A 23,062-nucleotide genomic window follows, 5' to 3' on the forward strand; every position below is an offset into this window, starting at 1 on the left:
CCTGAATACTCCATATGACAAGGACAGAGGTCAGGGAAGGGAGGGGAAGAGAATAAATACGTATATAGTGCCTACTATGTACCAGGTACTGTGCTAAATGCTTTACAAATATTGTCTCATTTGATTCTCACAACAACCCAGGAAGGTAGGTGCTATTATTATCATCCCTATTTCAGAATTGAGGAAACTGAGGCAGACAGTGATTAAGTGACCTGTCCAGGATCACACAGCTAGTAAGTGTCCAAGGCCAGATTTGAACTGAGGTCTTCCTAACTCCAGGTTTAGTACTCTATCCACTGTGCCACCTAGATGTCCAGTAGAACTATTATCTTCCTATTCCTGAAAGCTGATGCCCCCCATTTTTTCTGTCCCCGTGATTTTATTTTTATAAATAAATAATTTATTTATTTTTAGTTTTCAACATTCACTTCCATGAGATTTTGAGTTTAACATTTTCTCCCCTTCCATCTCCTCCCCTCTTCCCAAAACAGCATGCAATCTGATAGGGGCTCTCCTTATAATTCATATTAAATACATTTTCATATTAGTCATGTTGTAAGACAGAATTAGAACCAATGGGAGGAACCACCAGAAAGAAGAAACAAAACAAAACAACAAAAGAAAAGGAGAGCAAATAGTATGCTTCCATCTGCATTCAGACTCCAAAATTCTTTCTGTGGATGTGGATGGCATTTTTCATCATGAGTCTTTTGGAGCTGTCTTAGATCCTTGCGTTGCTGAGAAGAACTAAGTCTATCAAAGTCAGTCATCGCACAATGAGGCTGTTACTGTGTACAATGTTCTCCTGGTTCTGCTCACTTCATTCAGCATCAGTTCATATAAGTCTTTCCAGGTTTTTTCTGAAATCTGCCTGCTCATTATTTCTTATAGCACAATACTATTCCATTACATTCATATACTACAACTTGTTCAGCCATTCCCCAATTGACAGGCACGCCCTCAGTTTCCAATTCCTGGCCACCACAAGAAGAGCTGCCATAAATATTTTTTGTACATGTGGTTCCTTTTCCTGTTTTTATGATCTCTTTAGGATACAGCCCTAGAAGTGGTATTTCTGGGTTAAAGGGTAGGCACATTTTTATAGCCCTTTGGGCATAGTTTCAAATTGCTCTCCGGAATGGTTGGATCAGTTCACGACTCCACCAACAATGCATTATTGTTCCAATTTTCCCACATCTTCTCCAACATTTCTCATTTTTCTGTTTTGTCATGTTAGCCAATCTGATAGGTGTGATACAGTACCTTAGAGTTGTTTTGATTTGCATTTCTCTAATCAATAGTGATTTAGAAGGGCAGCTAGTGAGTAGAACACTGGCCCTGGAGTCAGGAGGACCTGAGTTCAAATCTGGTCTCAGACACTTGACACATTTACTAGCTGTGTGACCTTGGGCAACTCAACCCCAATTGCCCTGCCTTCCCCTCTCCAAAAAAACAAAAGCAAAAAACAAAATAGCGATTTAGAGCATTTTTTTGACATGACTATAGATAGCTTTAATTTCTCCCTCTGAAAACTGCCTGTTCATATCCTTTGACCATTTATCAATTAGGGAATAACTTGTATTCTTACAAATTTGACTCAGTTCTCTATACATTTTAGAAATGAGGCCTTTATGAGAGATACTGGCTGTAAAAATGTTTCTCAGCTTTCTGCTTCCCTTCTAATCTTGGTTGCATTGGCTTTGTTTATGGAAAAACTTTTCAATTTAAAGTAATCAAAATCATCCACTTTGCATTTTATAATGCTCTCTATCTCTTCTTCGGTCATAAATTCTTCCCTTCTCCATAGATCTGACAGGCAAACTATTCCTTGCTCTCTTAATTTACTTATAGTATCAGTCTTTATATCTAAATTGTGTACCCATTTTGACTTTATCTTGGTATAGGGTATAAGATGTTGGTTTATGCCTAGTGTCTGCCATAATATTTTCCAGTTTTCTCAGCAGTTTTTGTTGAATAGTGAGTTCTTATCCCAGAAACTGGGGTCTTTGGATTTATCAAATAGTAGATTGCTATAGTCATTGACTATTGTGTCTTATATACTTAACCTATTCCACTGATCTACCACTCTATTTCTTATCCAGTACCAAATAGTTTTGATGACAGCTGCTGTATAATTCAATTTAAGATCTGGTACAGATAGGCCACCTTCCCTTGCATAATTTTCATTAATTCCCTTGATATTCCGGATCTTTTGTTCTTCCTGATAAATTTTATTATTGTTTTTTCTAGCTCTATAAACTTTTTTTTGGTAGTCTGATTGGTATAGCACTGAATAAATAATTTAATTTAGGTAAAATTGTCATTTTTATTATGTTAGCTTGGCACACCCATGAGCAACTGATGTTTTTCCAATTATTTAGATCTCATTTATTTGTGTTAAAAGTGTTTTGTAATTGTGTTCATGTAGTTCCTGGGGTTTTTTGGCAGGTAGACTCCCCAAAATTTTATAACGCCTACAGTAACTTTAAATGGATTTCTCTTTCTATCCCTTGCTGTTGGGCTTTGTTGGTAATATATAGAAATGCCAATGATTTACGTGTGTTTATTTTATATCCTGCAACTTTGCTAAATTTCTTTATTGTTTCAAGTAACTTTTTACTTGATTCTCTAGGATTCTCTAAGCATACCATCATATCATCTACAAAAAGTGATAGCTTTAATTCTTCTTTGCCTATTCTAATTCCTTCAATTTCTTTTTCTTCTCTTACTGCTAAAGCTAATGTTTCTAGTACAATACTGAATAACAGTGGTGATAATGGACATCCTTGTTTCACCCCTGATCTTATTGGAAATGCTTTTTGCTTATCCCCATTACCTATAATGCCTGCTGATGGTTTTAGATAGATACTACCTATCATTTTAAGGAAGACTCCATTTATTCTCATGCTCTCTAGTATTTTTAATAGGAATGGGTATTGTATTTTGTCAAATGCTTTTTCTGCATCTATTGAGATAATCATATGATTTCTGTTAGTTTTGTTGTTGAGATGGTCAATTATGCTGATAGCTTTCCTAATACTGAACCAGCCCTGCATTCCTGGTATAACTCCTACCTGGTCACAGTGAATTATCCTCAAGATAAGTTGCTGTAATCTCTTTGCTAATATTTTATTTAAAAATTTTTCATCTATATTCATTAGGGAAATTGGTCTATAATTTTCTTTCTCTGTTTTGGCTCTTCCCAGTTTAGGTATTGGCACCATACTTGTAGCTGATGCTCTTCTTAATGGAATCTAAGAATGTATAGCTATCTCTTCTACATCATAACTTTCCCCCATCACGGTTTTGATATATCATGAGTCGACATTAAGAAATTAAATGGGAATTTTTGGGAGCTTTGCAGAAGCTGGAGATGACATGCAAAGGCCAGCAGATGACAGAGAAAAAGTTTAAAAACTCAGAAATGTGCAAAATGTATGTAGAGTATTGTATAATGTCAACCCAAATTTTACAATAAGACATTGTAAAGACCACATAAAAGAAAAAGAAAAAAATTCAGACTTCTTCTCTGGTATGAAGGGAAGGCCAAAAAATTTTTATGTAGATTTTCCAGATCACAGGGTCACCATGCTCTTAACCCCCTGAGCGTGGAAGGGATAATTGTATTACCTTTTTGGGCTCCTATATCATACTGTTGACACATATTGAGCTTGCAGACCACTAAAACCCCCAGATCTTTTTCAGAATAACTGCTACAGGTATTGTTATTCCTATTTTAAGATGAACAAGATTAGAAAGGTTAAATGATTTGCCAAGGCTTGCTCAGCTATCAAGTGTCAGAAATGGGATTTGGACCTAGGTGTTCCTGATTTGAGGCAGCTAGTTTTGGCTCAGTGTGGCTAGAGTGCTGGGCCTGGAGTCAGGAATACCTGAGTTCAAATCCAGCCTCAGACACTTACTATCTGTGTGACCCTGGGCAAGTCACTTAACTTCCGTTTGCCTTAATCCACTGGAGAAGGAAATGGCAAACCACTCCAGTATTTTTGCCAAGAAAACCCCATGGACTACGTGGCCCACAGGGTCAGGAGTCGTCAGACATGACTGAACAACAAGCTCCTGACTCTAAGTATAGGATTCTATCTACTGTAACTAAGTCATGTTGTCTCTCATAATTTTTTAAAATATATTTTTATTTATTTCATTAAATACTTCTCAATTACATTTAAAACATTTTTTAACATTTTTTAAAATTTTGAGTTCCAAATTCTCTCCCTTCCTCCTACCCTTCCTCCACTCCCTTGAGAAGGTAAGCAATATATCAATTATACATGTGTCATAATTTCTTAAATCTGTTCTCAAAGCCATTTTCTCCAAGCCATTTTATGAGAAATTTCACTCACTTCTGAGCTTCAGCTCTCCCTAAGGCCCCAAGGTAATCAAACCCACAAGTCCCAAAGCTATCTCCCTTTCTCCTGAAAAAATGCTATCCATATATTTCACTAACTCTTGTACTTTTCCCTATGCTTTCAGTTCATGCTCATACCAGTCCTAGGAACCTAGGAATGATTCTATACATTATATAATAAAAGTGAAGAAACAGAAATCCCCAAGGGGGTAATGACTTGCCCACAGTCACCCAGGCAATTGTGATCGTAATCAGGGCAGGACTTTTTGGCTGTTCTCCTTTGGGATGCTGGGGCTATCAAGTGACTTTAATGAGTCTTGCCTCCCTTTGAATGGGGCAGGTAAAGTGGGATTTCTTATTTTGGAGCACTTCTTAGCACTAAGGCAATGGGGAGTCATTGATTGGAAACAATGTATATGATGGGAGTCATTGATTGGAGACAATGCATATGATACTAGTCATTTGAAGAACTTTCCTACACCCTGGTGCAAATGATTGAGGAACTAACTTTCCCACACCCTAAATGGTAGGCCTTGAGCTCTCAGGCCCCTGAGCAGGGTATATCTGCTAGGAGGTTAGTGGTTCATTTTTGGGGATACACTCATTGAAAGAGTGTTGGCGATGAGACTCTGGGTAGCCGATTGAAGCCCCTCCTTCGCCCGCCTTTGACAAAACCCAGATGTTGGTGCTTCTCTCTGGTAACTATGTATGTGGTGTCTTGGTCAGACAAAAGCCTATCTGTTTACATGATCTGTTTGTACTTGCTCTGAAGTTCAGGGTGCTGACTTTTCTCCCCTGGACTAGGTGAATGATATATGTACGTTTCATTCAAGTGAGATTGTTAACCCCTTAAAGGTGCTTTCCTTAGGACAGCAGATCAGAGAACCTGTGCTGGCAGCCCTTCTGCGTGCTGGGGCTATTGATCTCACACAGCCACAGCAGCTGTCAGCAACACTGCTGTTACCGCAGTCCTGGTGGTAAAGCTAGACCCGGAGTCCAGACGTCCTAAAACTCAGAGTGCCGGCGATTCCTCGAGGTTACCAACAATCTCTTCATTGCTAACCTTCCTTATTCCTTATCTTTCTTGATCAATGCCCACTCCTTCCTGGGGCAGTTAGGTGGTGCAATGGATAGAGCGCCAGGCCTGGAGTCAGGAGGATGTGAGTTCAAATCTAACTTCAGCCACTTACTGGCTGTGTGAGCCTGGGCGAGTCACTTAGCCACTGTCCGCCCATTTCCCCAAACGTAAAAGGGGGTGACGATAAGAGAACCCTCCCTCACAAGGCTGTTACGACGATCAAATGAGATAATTTCAAAGCACTTAGCCCAAGGCCTGGCACGCAGTAAGTGCCACATAAATGTTAGTTAGGATTATCACAATATTAACAAGGGGCAGCTAGGTGGTGCAGTGAGTAGAGCACCGGCCCTGGAATCAGGAGGACCTGAGTGCAAATACAGCCTCAAGGCACTTGATACACCTACTAGCTGTGTGACCTTGGGTGAGTCACTTAACCCCAATGGCCCTGCCTTTCCCCCTCCAAAAAAAGAAAGAATATAAGACTATTAGCAATAATTTCTCAGCCGTTTTTGACGCTACGGACCTCACTCCCCTTCTCCTTCCCTTGGCTTTTGTGGCGCTCCTGGTTCCCCTCCTGGTTCCCCTCCTGGTTCTCCTCCTGGTTCCCCTCCTGGTTCTCCTCCTGGTTCCCCTCCTGGTTCTCCTCCTGGTTCTTCTCCTCCTGGTTCCCCTCCTGGTTCTCCTCCTGGTTCCCCTCCTGGTTCCCCTCCTGGTTCTCCTCCTGGTTCCCCTCCTGGCTCTCCTCCTGCCCGTTGGACAGCTTCTCAGTTTTCTTTGCTGCATCGTTTCTCCAGCTTTGAGCATCCTCCGAGGCTCTTTCCTGGGGCCTCTTCTCTCCCCTCTCTACACTCTCTGTAATCTCAACTACTATTTCTACACAGATGATTCCCAAATGTGATTCAACCCTAGTTTCTTTCTCAATTCTAGTCTCACGTCGCCAGTCACCGATTACTTGATGGACAGCTTCATCTGAATGTTTCATAAGCATTTCCAGAATAGAATTCATGATTATCCCCATTAAACCTATGCTTTCTCCAAGCTTTCCTATCTATGTTGAGGGTGCCACAAGCACTCTGGTTAGCTAGGTTCCCCAACTCAGTCACTTCACCTTAGGCAACCAGATGGTACAGTGGATAGAATTCTGGGCCTAGAGTCAGGAAGACTTAAGTTCAAATTCAGTCTCAAACACTAATTAGCTGTGTGACCCTGGGCAAGTCACTTAACTGTGTCTGCCTCAGTTTCCTCAACTGTAAAACAGAGAATAGCACCACCTCACTGGGTTGTTGTGAGCATCAAACGAGATAACATGGGTAAAGCACTTGGCACAGTGCCTGGCACACAGTACATAATTAATAAATGGTTCCTTTTTTTCTCCCTCATTCTGACGTTTCTGCCCTTCCCCCTCCCTCCTTCTTTCCTTTCCTCCTGTTTCCCTCCTTTCTGTTCTTCCTTCCCTCAGTTAATTGTCAGTTTTCTCATTTCTGCCTTCACAGTAACACTCACTTCCATCCCTTTAGCACCACTCACACAGCCATTATCATCGCTTAGAATCTGAACTTCAGACCCTCATCACCTCTCTCTCAGCCTACTGCAAGAGCTTCCTAGCTGGTCTCCCTGCTTCTGGTCTCCTCCCCTCTCCAACCCAGCCTCCACGCAGCTGCCCACCTCATCTTCCTAAAGAACCAATCTGACCATGTTACTCATCTGTTCCAGACCTTCGGTGGCTAAGATCAAACAAACTGCTCAGTCCAGCAGCTGAAGACCTTTATGATGTGACTCCGGCTCTCCTTTTTAGACGTCGCTCCTCTTCACACATTCTAGCTCCCAATGACATCAGTCTATTCAGCGTTGCCTGGCCTCAGCATTCCACCCCATCTGCTGTCTTCGTACACACTGTGCCCATGCTTGGACATCCCATGTCCTCTCTAACCTCTTACTGCCTCAGTCACTCAGGCATTACTCCTTCCATGAGGCAATCCCTTATCACCTCAGTTGTTAGTATTCTCTCCTTCCTCAAACTATCTTGTATTTACTCATCTATTGACATGCTCCTAGAAGGCAAACAGGTGGGCAGCTAGGTGATGCAGTGGATAGAGCGCTGGGCCTGGAGACAACCCAATGCAGGGTTCAAATCCAGCCTCAGACACTTACTAGCTGTGTGACCCTGGGCAAGTCACTTAACTGTGTCTGCCTCAGTTTCCTCATCTGTAAAATGAGCTAGAAAAGGAAATGACAAACTGCTCCAGTATCTTTGCCAAGAAAACTCCAAATGGCGTCACGGAGAGTCAGACACAACTGAAAATGACTAAACAGCAACAGAGAAAGCAAAGGACTATTTTAAAATATTTGTCTTTTAGTCCTCAGCACCTCGCACAGGATATGCACTCATGAAATACTGGGTGAACTGAATTCCAGCCTGATAGGAAAGCTGATATTAAAGTACTACCCACCCCTGGACTGATCTGCCCCCAACTCCAAGCGTACCTGCTTGGATGATGCGCCCGCTCTCGAGCAACAGCACAACATCAGCCTGCTCCAGGTATTCTGTTCGGTGGGTACAGAGCAGCCGGGTGGTGTGTCCCAGGATGCCTAGAATACACTTATGCAGCAAATGGTTGGCCACATCAGCATCCACAGCAGCCAAGGGATCATCCAAGAGGTAGAGCTTGTTCTCCTGGGGAGAGAGGATGGCAAGAGGTGCCACCAAGTGAAGGCAGAAGCCATGTGTGAAGGTGGGGGGCTGATAATGACCCAAAGGACAGGGCCTCTGAAAACCTCCTAGGGGGCCTATCCACAGAAAGACCGAGGGGAACAAGGGCCACTAATGCAGTAAGAAAGCGAGGTTTAATCTTGAGAGGATCTCCTTATGGTCGAGAATAGCTAAGTGACCTAGGGCCAGCACTCAGCTTTTGCTGGGTCTAGGAAACCCCCTCCCAACCTTATAATGTGTATAATTCCATACAATTATGATTTATTAAGTGCCTACTATGTGCCAGACACTGAGCTACCATTCAGCTGCCAAAGGTAAAAGAAAATAGACAGTAGGAGGGGGCTGGGTGATGAGAAGGGACCTCCCTTCTGTCCACCTCAGTCTGTCAGTCCCTCTCAAGCCTACCAACGCCCTCCCAGACCCCAACCTTCTCCTGTCCTCTGCTCACCTGGTAGGCAGCTCGAGCAAGGGCAACGCGGGCTTTCTGTCCACCGCTGAGGGTTACACCTTTCTCTCCCACTTCTGTCTGGTCTCCATCAGGCAGGATCTGTTAGCAAAACAGCATGATGGAGTACAAAAATAACCACAACAGATTTGGAGTTATAAGGCCTAGAGCTGAGTCTCAGAATTATTGTATCTTGCTGTGTGAACTTGAGCAAGTCATTGAAATTTTTCTGTTTCCTATTTGTAAAATGAGATACCACCTGAATAGAAAATATTCTTTGTGCAGGATGAATAGAAAATTATGAAAGCAAAGCACATGCGATAAGAAGACATGGATGTGCTGAGATTTGCACCAGTAAAAGGTGTGCCCACAATGATGACGTGAGAGATCCATGCAAGCATCCACAGGATCAATACTTGCCTTGCTCACAGAGCTGCCATTAGTATCAAAGGAGATATATCCCATGTGAAAGGTGCTTTGTAAACATTAAAAGTGCTTGACAGAAATGTAAGCTGCTTTATTCCACAGGTCAGGAAAGACCCTCTTCTATGCTAAAAACCTACTTCTGATTACTTACAAGCTATGTAACTCTAGGAAACTCATCTAACTTCCCTGAGCCTCCAATTACTCATTTGTGCTAGTCTTCTCTGAATACCCTATGAAGGTTTGCTGAGTCCTTTTCAGGGCTGCTCATCGACCCCTGGTGTCCACCTGTCACTCAACTCTCACATGTGGCTCCAAGAAGCCTTAGCATGTGCATCAGCCACACCCTGGTAAACCATCTTCACAGGTGGGCTAAACCAGCTGGAGGGTAACTGACAGGACTCAGACCTGTTGGTGGGTTAGTGGGGGTCTACCCTAAGCATGTGAAGGCTTCCCCTGGCCAAACAGGCTTACGCGAACAATTTATTCCAACAGCCACGAAGATGGCCAGAGCAGGCACTGTGGGGTGCTTAGAATTTGGTCAGACACTGAAGACACCAAGGTTTTCTAGGTCATCACCAGTCATCTTTGTCTTGCCAGTGGACTCAGGACGAAAGAGTGAGGCTGATGGCTTTGCATGGCCTTGGCTCACTTTAATCCAATTCACGCACAAATCAAGACATCACCCATGATGTCATCGGGTCCTCTTCAAAAACAAACAAATCTCCATTTGTGAAAGGGAGATAATATTTGTAGTTAGGAGTGAGATTTGAAATTAGGTTCTCTGATTATAAAGCCTGCCTTTTTGGTTTTTTCTGTAACTTCACTGGAACCAATGCAGATCAACAACACATGCAAAGTGATTTGTCCCAGGTCACATGGCCAGCAGAGCCTGTGCCCACAGGCATGGGATACCCTGTAGTCAAAGCACCTGCCCTGCTAGGAATAGACACATCCTATTTCCTCCAGTCCTGGAGAGCTTTCAGGCTCGTCCAGGGGAAGGGTGATAAGGATAGCAGCCCTAGAGCTCCTGGGGATATAACAAGGTGATGAGGGGAGGGTCATGGGAGAGTTCTGGAGTTTACCCTTCTCCTCTCCCGCCATCTCAGAAAAATCTTAAGAGCTTGGCCCCACCTCCCTAGGGAGGCCCTGGCACTTCCTAGCCTCACCTGGAGTGAGTGTCCCCTGCAAGAACAGTCAAGCAAGCTGAGCAGAACTCCCTGAGGGTCTGTATGCCATGGTGCCAGAAATACTCATGCTGTGGCACATGAGACACCCAAATGCCCACCTTACTTCCCTGAGCCCCATGGTGAGTCTGGTGGCAGTACCTTCAGGGAGAGGGATGGGGCTGGGGGAGTCCCTTCCTAGAGAAGAAAGAAGTTATCAGGGGTTGAGCACAACTCACAGCAAGGTCATCGTGGAGGGCACAGGCCTCTAACACCTTCCAATAGAGATGAGCATCAAATGCCTTCCCAAAGAGGATGTTGTCCCGAATGGTGGCAAACTGGATCCAAGGTTCCTGGGTGGCCAGACCAAAGCCTTCACACCTCCCAGCTACTGCAATCTGACCATTTAACCTGCAGGAAGTCAGGATTGGTGTGGGTGGAGGAGGAGGAATGAAACATGAACAACTACTCCCTTCTGGGTCCTACCATACTTGTCCAAATTTCAATTCTAAATCCTTTTCTTCTCTCCTTTTTGGAGGAAATCTGAGTTAAGTCACTCGCCCAGGGTCACACAGCTAGTAAGTGTGTGAGGCTGGATTCAAACTTAGGTCCTCCTGACTCCAGGGCCAGTACTCCATCCACCGGGCCACCTAGCTGTCCCAAATCCTTTTCCTCTAAGAAGATTTTCCTGGAATGTCTTACCCAAGGTCACACAGGAGACAGTGGTAGAGCTGAAGTTCAAACCCCAAGTCCTCAGACTCCTAATTCAGCACCTTTTCCACTGGATCACGTTGCCCTCTATCTAGCCATACATCAGTCCCTTATATTAGAAGCAGTTGGTGAGGCTGGATAGAGCACTGGGCCTGCAGTCAGGAAGATCTGACTGGGCAGGTCCTTTAACCTCTGTTTGCCTTAGAGGCAGCTAGGCGGCTCTATGGATAGAGTACTAGGCCTGGAATCAAGAAGACCAGAGTTCAAATATGTCTCCAGATGCTAGCTGTGCGACCCTGGGCGGGTCACTTAATCTCTGTTTGCCTCAGTTTCCTCAACCATAACAACAGCACATGCCTTACAGAGGTGTATGATGTGAGGATCAGACGAGATATTTGTAACAGAGTGGGTACTAGTGGGTTCCTACTCTTCCCTATCCCAGCGGCGATGATGCCCCACAGAATGGCTGGTTAGAAGGTAACTCAAGTAATGCCCAGATTGTGGGCTCTGGCTTGGTCAGTCAGCCTTGCACACACAGGGAGAAGCTGCTCTCTGACCAAGGATTTGGCCCTGATGACCACTGACTGCCACGTGATTGCAGAGAGAGGACAGCAGGGTGGGATATTACTTTGCATCTTAACACAGATAAGTACTTATGAAATAAGTATTTATTGAATTGGAGTCATTCGGCTCATCCTCCTACTGAAGAAAAAGCTCAATGCAGAGAGCAACCAGCCTGGGGGCGTTATCTTCACATCTATAGGCCGCATCCATCCAGACATCATTTGTACGTGTCTAACTTTACATTTTGAGCATCAGTCTGCTTCTTGCTAACTGGACTTTTATCCTCTGCTGAGGCCAGAGGAATAATCCTATTTCATTTTCTGTCCTCCAATCTCAACTAGCCCCTTTCTTCACAGGATGAGCTTGAAAAATATCAGTAATACTGACAGCGGTCCTGCCCTATATTTCCATTTCTAAAACACCTTCCCACCCACAATTAAATTTCACTTCAAATGGAATAATGAGTGTCTTGCCCAAGGGAATGGAGAAGAGAAAGGGAAGAGAAACTGGGCCCACCTACGGTTCTCCTACCCTTTCTCCACATTTAATACTGGCATCTCACATCCTCCCCCTCCCCCTTCCATCTGCTTCCCCTAGAAGTTCTTACACCTTGTGCTGGCCTGTTCCAGTCAGTCACCTTCTCACCTCAATCTGGCATGCAAGACAAGATGGGGAGCAGGATGGAGGAGTTAAGTGGGGAGAGTGAGGGGAGTGGAGAGGGTGGCAGAGGAAGAAGAGCCGGAGCCTGGCACTGGGTTGGGGGAGAGGCGTCTGGGGCTCTGAGGAGGTTACCTGTGGAGCTCCCCAGAGATAGCAGCCAGGAGAGAGCTCTTTCCACAGCCAACCTTCCCCACGATGCCCACCAGCGAACCCTGAAAGAAATGTCCACTAGTGACCAGCAAGCCTGGGGGCTGCTGAAGGGGTAGCCCCCTTGCCCCCTCCCAGACACCCCGATGGTATCCCCTCTAGCCCTATGTTATTCCAGTAAAATAAAGGTCAATCATATTCCTAAAAGTCTTCCAGGAAAAAAGATGAGCATTTATAAAGACCACATCTTTAGAGCTACCTGGCTTTCATTAGTTGTGACCTTATTTTCTATTTCTGTGTCTATAACTCTGTCCTGTCTTTTCCATTTGACTAGAAGCCCTCTAAAGGCCAGAACCAAATTTCTTCTGCTTCCTTGATCAAATTGGAAATAACCTGAAGTCTGAAATTGAAGAATCATCAAGCTCTGTTTCTGAGAATAAGAACCATTTTTCTTTCCTCCACTCTCAGCAAAACTGGGAATTACCAGAGTGTTCAGTCCAGGGATTTCCACTCAGGGTAGGCTTAGGACAAGGAGCTGACTCACTGACCTTCTTCACTTTGAGGTGAGTGATGAAGGTCTCCAAGCCTGTTCCAGTGGGGTCCCAGGAGAACCTGGCTTCATGGAGCTCCAGCACTGTTAGTGGTTCTGCGGGGGGATCTGAAGGGAAAGGGAAGGCTGTAACTGGAGTTAGGTTCCCCACCCACACATAATCTGCCTGACACTAAACCCAGTCCGTAGCCTCCTATTCATCCTCACTCTAGGAGTAGGGACAAGAAAAGGAGGAAGCAAAGAAGGTAGGTCGGTTGTGACTCCCCTGACTGATGGGGGTCAGCTCCATCCTGCCTAAATGACCTGCCCGATCTAGCCAGCATTCCCGCCCCGCTCCCCCAGGCTCCCAGCATAACTGCTGTTCATACAGTACTCCATAGTCTTCAGAGTACTTTCATATTTCTTACCTTATTTGATTCTAACAGGATGATACAGAACTGATTCCCATTTTTACAGATGGGAAAACAGGCCCGGAGTCAGTGGCAAGGATTCAGAGCAGGCTCAGATCTCCTGACTCTTAAGTCAATTGCTGTTCCCCCTTTCATTGACCACTCCACAGTTACAAATCTGATACTAGGAGGAGGGGGTGGAGCCAAGATGGCAGCTGGAAAGCAGGGACTTGCCTAAAGCTCTCCCCCAGGACCCTCCAAACACTGATAAAAAATGGCTCTGAACAAATTGTAGAGCTGCAGAACCCACGAAATAGTGGAGGGAAGCAGGGCTCCAGCCCAGGACAGCCTGCATAAGGTCTATCACACATGGAGCTGGGAGCAGAGCCCAGCATGGGCTGCGCCAGGACCAACCAGACGAGAAGCCGGGAGGAACGGGCCATAATGCCCTGAACCAGTGAGCTGCAGCAGTTACCAGACTTCTCAACCCACAAACACCAAAGACAACAGAGAAGGTTAGTGGGAAAAACTGTGGGGACAGAGTGAAAAGAGTTCACTGTGGGCCACCACCCCAGGAGGTGGTGCAGCTCTGAGGCTGCTTCCAGAGCGCCAGCTGCAGTTGCTTCTGGCCCCAGGCCCACCTGATGGGAGGAATTAAGTGGCAGATCACGGCAGGAGTGCAGAGCCTGCTTCGATCTGAGTCATGGTCTGAGTTGGTGGTTCTTGGAGGAGGAAGAGTGCTGACGTGGCAGAGCTTGCTGTGTAGAAATAGCTCTGAAAACAACAGCACAGCCCCTCAAGCTTGGGACAAAGTACTCTCTACTCTACAAGCAGTCATACCCCAACGAAAAACTCAAGGGTCAAGTAGCTGGCTGGGAACATGAACAGGCAGCGAAAACGCTCTCAGATTCAGACTCAGACTTTGGAATCTTTCTTTGGTGACAAAGAAGACCAAAACATACAGCCAGAAGAAGTCAACAAAGTCCAAGAGCCTACATCAAAAGCCTCCAAGAAAAACATGAACTGGTCTCAGGCCATGGAAGAGCTCAAAAAGGATTCGGAAAAGCAAGTTAGAGAAGTAGAGGAAAAATTGGGAAGAGAAATGAGGGTGATGTGAGAAAACCATGAAAAACAAGTCAATGACTGGCTAAAGGAGACCCAAAAAAATACTGAAGAAAACAACACCTTAAAAAATAGACTAACTCAAATGGCAAAAGAGCTCCAAAAAGCCAATGAGGAGAATGCCTTGAAAGGCAGAATTAGCCAAACGGAAAAGGAGGTCCAAAAAACCACTGAAGAAAATACTACTTTAAAAATTAGATTGGAGCAAGTGGAAGCTAGTGACTTGATAAGAAATCCAGATATTATAAAACAGAACCAAAGGAATGAAAAAATGGAAGACAATGTGAAATATCTCATTGGAAAAACCACTGACCTGGAAAATAGATCCGGGAGAGATAATTTTAAAATTATTGGACTACCTGAAAGCCATGATCAAAAAAAGGGCCTAGATATCATCTTTCAAGAAATTATCAAGGAGAACTGCCCTGATATTCTAGAGCCAGAGGGTAAAATAGAAATTGAAAGAATCCACCAATTGCCTCTTGAAAAAGATCCCCAAAAGAAAACTCCTAAGAATATTGTCACCAAATTCCAGAGCTCCCAGATCAAGGAGAAAATACTGCAAGCAGCCAGAAAGAAAAAAAAAAAACCAAATCTGAGACTAGGATGAAGCCAGCAGGTACCATAACCATCTCTTGTCAGAGGAATGGCACCTCTTACCTCCACTAGGTTCAACCCCAAATTCCCAGTGGTAATCAAATTTTGCCTGTTCTCAGCAGCTGTCAGCCCCATTGCCTGGTAGCAGGTACTATTATCCCCTCACCCCATACTCTTTTGTCTTCTCCACAATACCTGGACTGTAGTAGGCCTGAGGGTCATGGTCTGGGAGGTCGAGGAAGCGCTGCAGGCGCTCCAGAGACACCGTGGCTTCCAGAAGCCCACCGATCACCCAGGGAAAACTGTTGAGGGGGAGGATGAGCATGCCAACCAGTGCCAAAGCCGTGAATACCTTGGAGGAAAACGGACAAGAAGAGGTAGTGTTACCCACAGTCCAGGGTCAAAGCTATACAGTGAAACCCTCCCAATTATAAAGTATTACTGTGGGTGGTAAAGGAAAAAAAAGGGGCCTACTCAGCAGTGACCCCAAGAAGGTCTTGACTAACCATCTGAGCAGGAGTTGCCCCTAATCCTAAAAATTTAGGAATACTAAGTCCATTCCCTTGAGATATCCAAGTCATAGAATTAGCAAGTCACAGTACCAGAGAAGTCAAAGACAGAAGGATCCTTAGTAATCATCTGGTCCTGAGTCTTCTGTGGCCTGGCCAGCTACTTTCCTATCCTGGAGAAACTGGAGCCTTTGGGGACCCTACTTTGTCTCTCCTATTTTTTTAGGCAATCAGGGTTAAGTAACTTGCCCAGGGTCATGCAGCTAGTAAGTGTCTGAGGCTGTATTTGAACTCAGGTTCTCCTGACTTCAAGGCCAGTGCTCTATCCTCTGTGCCACTTCACTCCCTTGATTAGTGATTGCTTCTCTCCTCCTCTCCCCTCCAACCCACCCCGCCCTTTCTGGAATCATGAACCCATGATCAAATCAAATCTTCCATTCTTCCTAGAATGGAATGTGCCAATCAATTCCTTTAAGGCCATACCACCTCCAAAATTTCAGAACTGAATTCCCCTTCCCTGGCCAACATTCCCCCTTTTGTGCTGTCTGCTTTATCCTTTGATTATAAGCTCTGAGGGCAGAGACTGTCTTTATTTTTTATATCTGTATCTTTATCACAATGCTTGGCACACAGTAGGTATTGCATAAATGTCATTCATTCGTTGATTACAATACTTTCAATTTAAAGATGAAGAAAGAAGCTAGGTGGTACAGTGGATAGAGTACTGGGCTTGGTGTCAGGAAGATGTGAGTTCAAATCCAGCCCCAGATACTTACTAGCTCCGTGACTTTAGGTAAGTCACTTTATGTTTAACATGACTGCACATGTATAAACTATATCAGATTGCTCGCTGTCTTGGGGAGAGGGAAGGGAAGGGAGGTAGAAAAATTTGGAACTTGAAATCTTACAAAAATGAATGTTGAAAACTATATGTAATTGGAAAAAAAATACTATTAAATGCAAGTCAGTTAACTACTGTCTGCCTCAGTTTCCTCAACTATAAAGTGAGGGTAGTAGCAGCACCTACCCCATGAGGTTGCTGTGCAGATCAAATGACATAATATTTGTAAAGAACTCAGAACAATATTTGGTGCATGGTGGACACGATATAAATGCTAGTTATTTGTAATAATTAATAATAATATTTGATGAAATATTATTAATAAGCATTATTAGTAATAATAATCTGCTGTTGTTCAGATGTTTCAGTAATGTTTGACTCTTCAGGAGTCCATTTGGGGTTTTCTTGGCAAAGATACTGGAGTTCTTTGCTGTTTGCTTCTCCATTTGTTATCATCATTATTAACTGAGGTTCATGATCCAGCCATTCTGGAGAGCAATTTGGAACTATGCCCAAAGGTCTATAAAACCATGTATACCTTTGAGCCAGCAATACCAATACTAGGTCTGTATCCCAAAGAGATCATAAAAATGGGAAAAGGACCCACATGTACAAAAATATTTAGAGCAGCTCTCTTTGTGGTGGCCAAAAACTGGAAATTGAGGGGATGTCCATCAACTGGGGAATGGCTATACAAGTTGTGGTATGTGAACGTAATGCAATGCTATTGTGCCATAAGAAATGATGAACAGGCAGAATTCAGAAAAACCTGGAAAGACTTATACAAACTGATGCTGACTGAAGTGAGTAGAACCAGGAGAACATTGTACACAGTAACAGCCTCAGTGTGTGATGACTGACTTTGATAGACTTAGCCCTTCTCAGCAATGCAAGGTCCTAAAACAATTCCAAAGGACTCATGATGGAAAATGCCATCCACATCCAGAGAAAGAGCTATGGAGTCTGAATGCATGATGAAGCAGACTATTTTCTTTTTTGTTTTATTTTTTTTCTTTCTCATGGTTCCTCTCATTCCTTCTAATTCTTCTATACAACATGACTAATACGAAAATGTGTTTAATAGGAATGTATATGTAAACCCGTTATTGCATGGCATACCATCTTGGGGAGGGAGGAGAGGAGGGAAGGGGAGAAAATTTAAAACTATGGAAGTGAATGCTGAAAACTAAAAATAAATAAATTAACTTAAAAAATGTAATTGGGAAGTCCTTAAGAAAATAAATAAAAATATACAATGTTAAAAAAAAAAGGAAACTGAGGTTGCGGGAATTTAATGACTTGTTTTGTCAATTAGTTAATATATAAGATGAGTACAAGAGAAGAGTCATTTCAGGATTCTCCCCAGGCAGGTAAGAAGGGGACTTTGTCCCACTTCTCAGTCCCCAAATCCTACTCCCTGAGATCTCCTGAACCTTGACCTTCACTCACACTTAATCCCTCATGGAGGACCCTGCCATTTGCACATTAACTATAGCTCCCCATCACGCTTCCCCCTTCAACACTGGATCTTCCGATGTCCAAAGCCTCACCTTGGTAGCAGTAAGCTGGTGGCCCATGAGGACATAGGTGATAAAGATGACGATGGAGATGACAACAGGTAGTGCAGCCCACAGGTACACGCAGGCTGCATCCAGGTACTTGATGATGCGGAGCTGCTGAAGTTCTTGAGCACGGAGTTTCTGCACTCGAGAGGCAAGAGTTTGCTCCCACCCACAGAACTTGATGACTCGGATACCACAGAGCAACTCTGTCATGAGCTGGAGATGGGGTCACAGGACACACAAAAAGTCAAGAGATATCCAAATTGGGGAGGAAGAAGAGGGAGAGACTACACGGTTCAGATAGCACTTGGAGCTTCCAGAAGGCACACTATATCCCACATATAGGCCAGTGAGCATGGATAAAGTTGGCATGGGCTAGTGGAGCACCTGGAAGCCAAGAAGCTTTGGCCAGGGAGTACAGACATTCACAGCTGTCATGAGGATCACACTAAATAATTGAAAAGAAAGCACTCTGAGGAGTCTTACCAATATGAAAGTATTCCAGGGAAGTGGGTGGGAAGGAGGGGAGGCAGAACAATTTATACCATGACAGCATCGCCTACAGGTCTTGCCCCCTTACCTTGACTCGTGCATCCTTGTGCTGGAGCATAGACTTGTTCTTGGCCAAGATGCGGCTAGCAATCACTTTGTTAAGAGGCACTAGCAGCAGCGCCAGGCCTAACCCACCTAGGAAGGCCAGGCCTACCTGCTGGTAGAGCAGGTAGAGGGTGATGGACAGCTGCAGGGGCAGGCCCCAGGCTTCATGGAAACTATTAGCAAAGTTAAGCAGCCGCTCAGAATCGGTGCCTAGGAGGTTCACTGCCTCACCAGCAGAAGGGCGATTTGGCCCCAGTCGGAGGGTCTTATGGTACACAGCCCCCAGCACAGCTCCTCGAGCCTGTAATGCCACCTTCTTCAACTCATACCCATACTGGTTCTGCAGCAGAGCACCCAGAACTGCCCCACCTGCAAGTCCCACTGCATAGAGCACTCCTTGACTCAGTGGCTCCTGTTCGTTCTCCAAGAAACCAACCAGCAGTGAAAGAAGCAAAGGACCTGAGAAGCCCAGAAGGGTCCCTGCCAGCTTCAGGAGTCCTAATGTGAGGTAGCGTTGCCCAAAAGCTCTATACAGGACCTGCCACAGCTTGGCCCGCTCCCTCCAGTGTGCCCTGAAGAGGTGGGCAACGTAGGCTGTCCGCAGCCTGTAGGGCAGCAGGCAAGTATCTTGAGGTTGCTGGAGTTGTCCCCGGGCCCCCCGGGCCAGTAGGGGAGCCAGCCACAGGTAGAAGAAGCATGAGAGCCAGCTCTCCCCCTCCTCAGACATCTCCGGCCTCTGTGGCTCAGGCAGGAGGCTTTCAGAGGCCCAAGAACTTCGCTGCCTCTGGTCGCCAGGCACTGCCCAGCCCAGCAAATAGGCCAGAAGCATGGTCAGCTGCAAGATTACAAAGCAGAGTCGGAAGAAGGGTGCTAGCTGCAGCGGGGTCAGGAGAGTCCCTTGCTGACAGTGCCACAGCAGGGTCAGCACCATGGCAGGGGCAGGCAGGAGGGCAGGCAGGGCCAAAATCAGAGGCCCACGAGAAAGTCTATGGTGAGACCGCGCCAATGCCCAGAGTGCCAAGCTATGAGTGATCCAGGCGATCGTTGCGATACCTCCTGCCAGCACCTCTAATGCCAGAGGACCAGGGACTGACTTCGAGGGGATAGCAGCCGGGAACAGGTCGAGTAATGGAAGAATTGACAACAGGAAGGAGACAACAAGTCTAAGACGCCAACCTGGGCTACAAGGTGGAGTGGAGTGTGGATACCTAGAGAAGTTGGAGATGGGACAAAGAGGTAAGTTAATACCTGTAATCTTTTGCACTTTACATTTAAGCCTCCTCTACCGGAAAGCCTTCCAAGATTCACCCCAGTCTACTCTTCATAAACTCAGTCTCTAACCCAACCGTCCTCTTCAATAAACTGTCTTGTAACTTGGATATGTAGTTGTACTCAATCAGAAGAAAACCTGATATGCAAAACTTCAAAAAACAGAAAATCCCAGATCTGGAAGGGGCCAGAGAGAGGATCTGATCCTACCCCCTTCATTTCACCCAGAAGGAAACTTTATCCCAGAAAGGGGCTTCCCCAAGGTCATAGCGTGAGTAGCAAAGCCAACACTGGAATCCAGGCCTCCAGACTCCATTTCTCCACTTACGCCCTAAGTTACACAGCACGTAAATTTTACATTTTACAAGACATTTCACCTCTCAGCTCCCACCATGCTCTGTGGCTGGCCTTCATGCCTGGAATGCTCTTCCTCCTCTACTCCAGCTTCCTTTAAATCCCAATATAATCCCGCCTGCTACAGAAAGCCTTCCTCCAACCCCTCTTAATTCTAGAGCCTTCTCTCTTAATTATTTCATGTTCATCCTGAATATAGCTTCCTTTGTATGTATTTGTTGGCGTGTTGTTTCCTCCATTAGCTAGTAAACTCCTTGAGGGCAGGGACTATCTCATGCCTTTTTTTGTCTCTCCAGCCTGACACATAGTAGGCACTTAATGAAAGTTATTGAATGACTGATTTAATTCACTCAGGGGGTCCTGTGAAGGGCAAACATAACGAGGATATTTGAAGCATAGGTCAGTGTTTTGATTTACACATACTTCAACACACAGACGCACCCCTGAACAAAGTATACACACAGTTCTAACGATTAGACCAGACCTGCAGGCGGCTTGTGGCCAAAGGATTTTGAGTGGCCTGCAGAAAAATGTAAGGTTGCCAGTGCTACTCTCTCCTGTATGTCAGTGACCTGCGTAGCCAACCATAGTCAGTCTGTCTCTAGTCTAACCTATCTATGGCCCAAAGCAGTTTAGCCTATTTTAATTTTGGCCCCTAACCTATTGCCAAATTGTGCGGGTCTGGATTAGACTATAATCCTTCCCTCCACATTTACATTTGAGAGCTTTACATATTTCTTTTCAGCAAGCACCCCAAAATGCTCGACTTCATTATATACCCTGTGGAGGGTCAGTTCAGATTTTTGACCTTCTGATCTTTTTGATGTGCCAGGCCATTTGAGAAATTAATGAAGAGAGGCACTGAGTCTAGAGCTGATGCTGGTTCAAATCCCAGCTTTACTACTTAATAATTTAGCTACCTCTGTGAGCTTAGACAAGGCACCTAAAATCTCGAGCCCCAAAATTCCTCATCTTTACCCTGAGGGATTTGATTGGGAGACCTCTCAAGTCCTCCTCCATCAATTATTAATCTATGATCTTCATAGACTCAAAGAAAGAATTTGCAGAGCTTTCCCTACCTCCAGTATAGATTGATTGGTTTAGGGTCCCTTCCTTAAAGTCAGGACAAACATAAGTTTAGAAGCTTTCTGAAGAAGGGAGCCTAGTTGCCTCTCAAGACTGAAGAGTCTCCCCAGATCAAGGGCTGTGGCTCTAGGAGATCTCAGCCTTTAGTTTGGGATCTTCTCTCATCTCCTTTCTCTGTTCCATTCTGCCCACCCCATTACCCCTCAGGACACAGAGAGTCACTTTATCTTCTACGTGGAGTTTTTATGAAGAGCTAGGGGGAGTCCACAGCTAGCCAGAATCCAGTTTTTGTCCTGTCCCTTTTTTCACCTATCGCCTTTCTCTGTGTGTCAGATTCTAAAGTATTCTTAGCTCAAGAGCACTGGGGCTACGTTAATGAGAAACTGGCCTGATAGTCTACATCACTATCATGATGAGCTCCCCCCCCGCCCCCAAAAAAGAAGCAAGCACATTTTTGAGGCAATGAAAAGAAAGCTGGAACGAATGCTTCACCCAAATCTGCTGCAAATGCAAGAAATAATTTAGCATGAAACAACACAAGATAGGAGTAGTGGAAATGCAGAGAAGGATGCTGGAGGGGTTGGGGGTAGAGATAAAGGGAGGAGGATGCACCTTTCTCTACCCACCTTGGAGTGCCCAGGTAGCAGGCACTGATTAGGGCAAGCAGTACGTGGGCCAGGGAGCCGAGCACCAGCTGGGTAAAGCAGTGTCCCACAGTGCCTGATTCCCAGAGTGGGAACGGCTCGTCCGGGCTGGAATCACACAGTTTTATCAACAGCCTCTCCATCCTGGCTACACCTGTGGAAAGGAGCGGAATGAGATTAGAAGAGAGGCTGGAAATCTGGGCAGAAAGGACAATCCCCCATGGGGTGATGGGCAAGGGGAAGCCCGAGGAGGCCCCCGCATTAGGAGGTTGTTGGCTAGGTAGCCCAGAATTGGGGGGATGCTCAAGGGAGAATAAATAGGGGGCTAGAGATATCGGGGAGCCCCAGGCTGGAGAGGCTGACAGGGAACCCTGGATCATGGGGGTCAGGGATTCCTGGAAGGGCTACAGATTATGGGAGTCAAGGAGACCCAGGATTGAGAGATTTGGGGTGCCGGGGAGGCCTGGGCTTGAGGTGGCATGAGTTGGGGGGGATTCAGGGATCAATTAGAAGGATCTGGGGTCTGAACAAATTGGGAAGATGGGGGCACACATGGGGGGATGGGAGGTTAACTTGGGGGGCAGGAGTATTGGGGTGTCACACACACTGAACTGAAAGGGATTTTACGGGGCATTTGGTACAACTGCCACGTGTTACTGATTGTAAACTGAAACCCAGGAAAGTTAAGCGATTTGCCCAAGATCGCCCAGGAAGTACGTGGCAGAGCCGGGATTCGAACCCAGTTCCCCTGGCTCTAGACTACGTAGCGCTGCCGGGTCTCTTCCCCATCCCCGCTACCCCGCCTCACTCCGCCCCACTTCCCTTTCTCCCTCCCCCACTTTCCCCCGACTTTGCCCTCCGGCCCGATCCGGGGTCACGCGGTACCTCAGAGGGAAGGGGAGGGGGAAGCTCCCTCCGGCACGGTCTTCTTTACCGGGAACCCTCTCCCCACCCCCACCCCCACCCCCCCAAGGTCCGGGAACGCCTGACCTGAGGAGTGAGCTTCCAGCCGGGCTCGGATTACCGAAGCACTAGGTCTTTCCTGGTTACGAGCGCCCCCGGTGGCTGGAGGACCCTCCAGCCCGCTTTGCCTCAGCCTTTCTCGCGCGGACTCTCCGGTCTAGTCTGTGCGCGCACGCGCTCGCCCCATCCCTACGCGCGCGCCCCCATCCCTGCGCGCGCGCGCCCGCAAGCGGCCTTTTTTTTTTTTTTAACTGGTGACCTTTGGGCGCTGGGGTCAATCTCGGGAATCCCAAGGGATCCCAATCAGCT

At 45.7% G+C, this 23,062-nt stretch overlaps 1 protein-coding gene across 2 annotated transcripts in view; it reads right to left on the reverse strand.

Moving 5' to 3' along the window:
• The window catches only part of ABCC10 (ATP binding cassette subfamily C member 10), a 37,949-nt gene extending 15,122 nt beyond the window's left edge, over nt 1-22,827 (reverse strand). The window contains exons 1-10 of one of the 2 annotated variants that reach the window (XM_036768904.1): nt 22,781-22,827; nt 21,773-21,944; nt 18,421-19,645; nt 17,829-18,056; nt 15,124-15,280; nt 12,819-12,928; nt 12,256-12,335; nt 10,428-10,599; nt 8,603-8,701; nt 7,929-8,118 (exon numbers count right to left, since the gene is read on the reverse strand). In XM_036768904.1, coding sequence (XP_036624799.1) covers nt 7,929-8,118; nt 8,603-8,701; nt 10,428-10,599; nt 12,256-12,335; nt 12,819-12,928; nt 15,124-15,280; nt 17,829-18,056; nt 18,421-19,645; nt 21,773-21,933 — 2,422 coding nt within the window. In that variant the 5' untranslated portion in view covers nt 21,934-21,944; nt 22,781-22,827. Of the gene's footprint in view, nt 1-7,928; nt 8,119-8,602; nt 8,702-10,427; nt 10,600-12,255; nt 12,336-12,818; nt 12,929-15,123; nt 15,281-17,828; nt 18,057-18,420; nt 19,646-21,772; nt 21,945-22,780 lie in introns of those variants that run through there. The other variant, XM_036768905.1, reaches the window with a different exon arrangement.
• Between the last annotated feature and the right edge of the window lie 235 nt (nt 22,828-23,062).

Source organism: Trichosurus vulpecula, chromosome 7, assembly GCF_011100635.1.
Source record: "Trichosurus vulpecula isolate mTriVul1 chromosome 7, mTriVul1.pri, whole genome shotgun sequence".
NCBI classification, from domain to species: Eukaryota; Metazoa; Chordata; class Mammalia; order Diprotodontia; family Phalangeridae; genus Trichosurus; species Trichosurus vulpecula.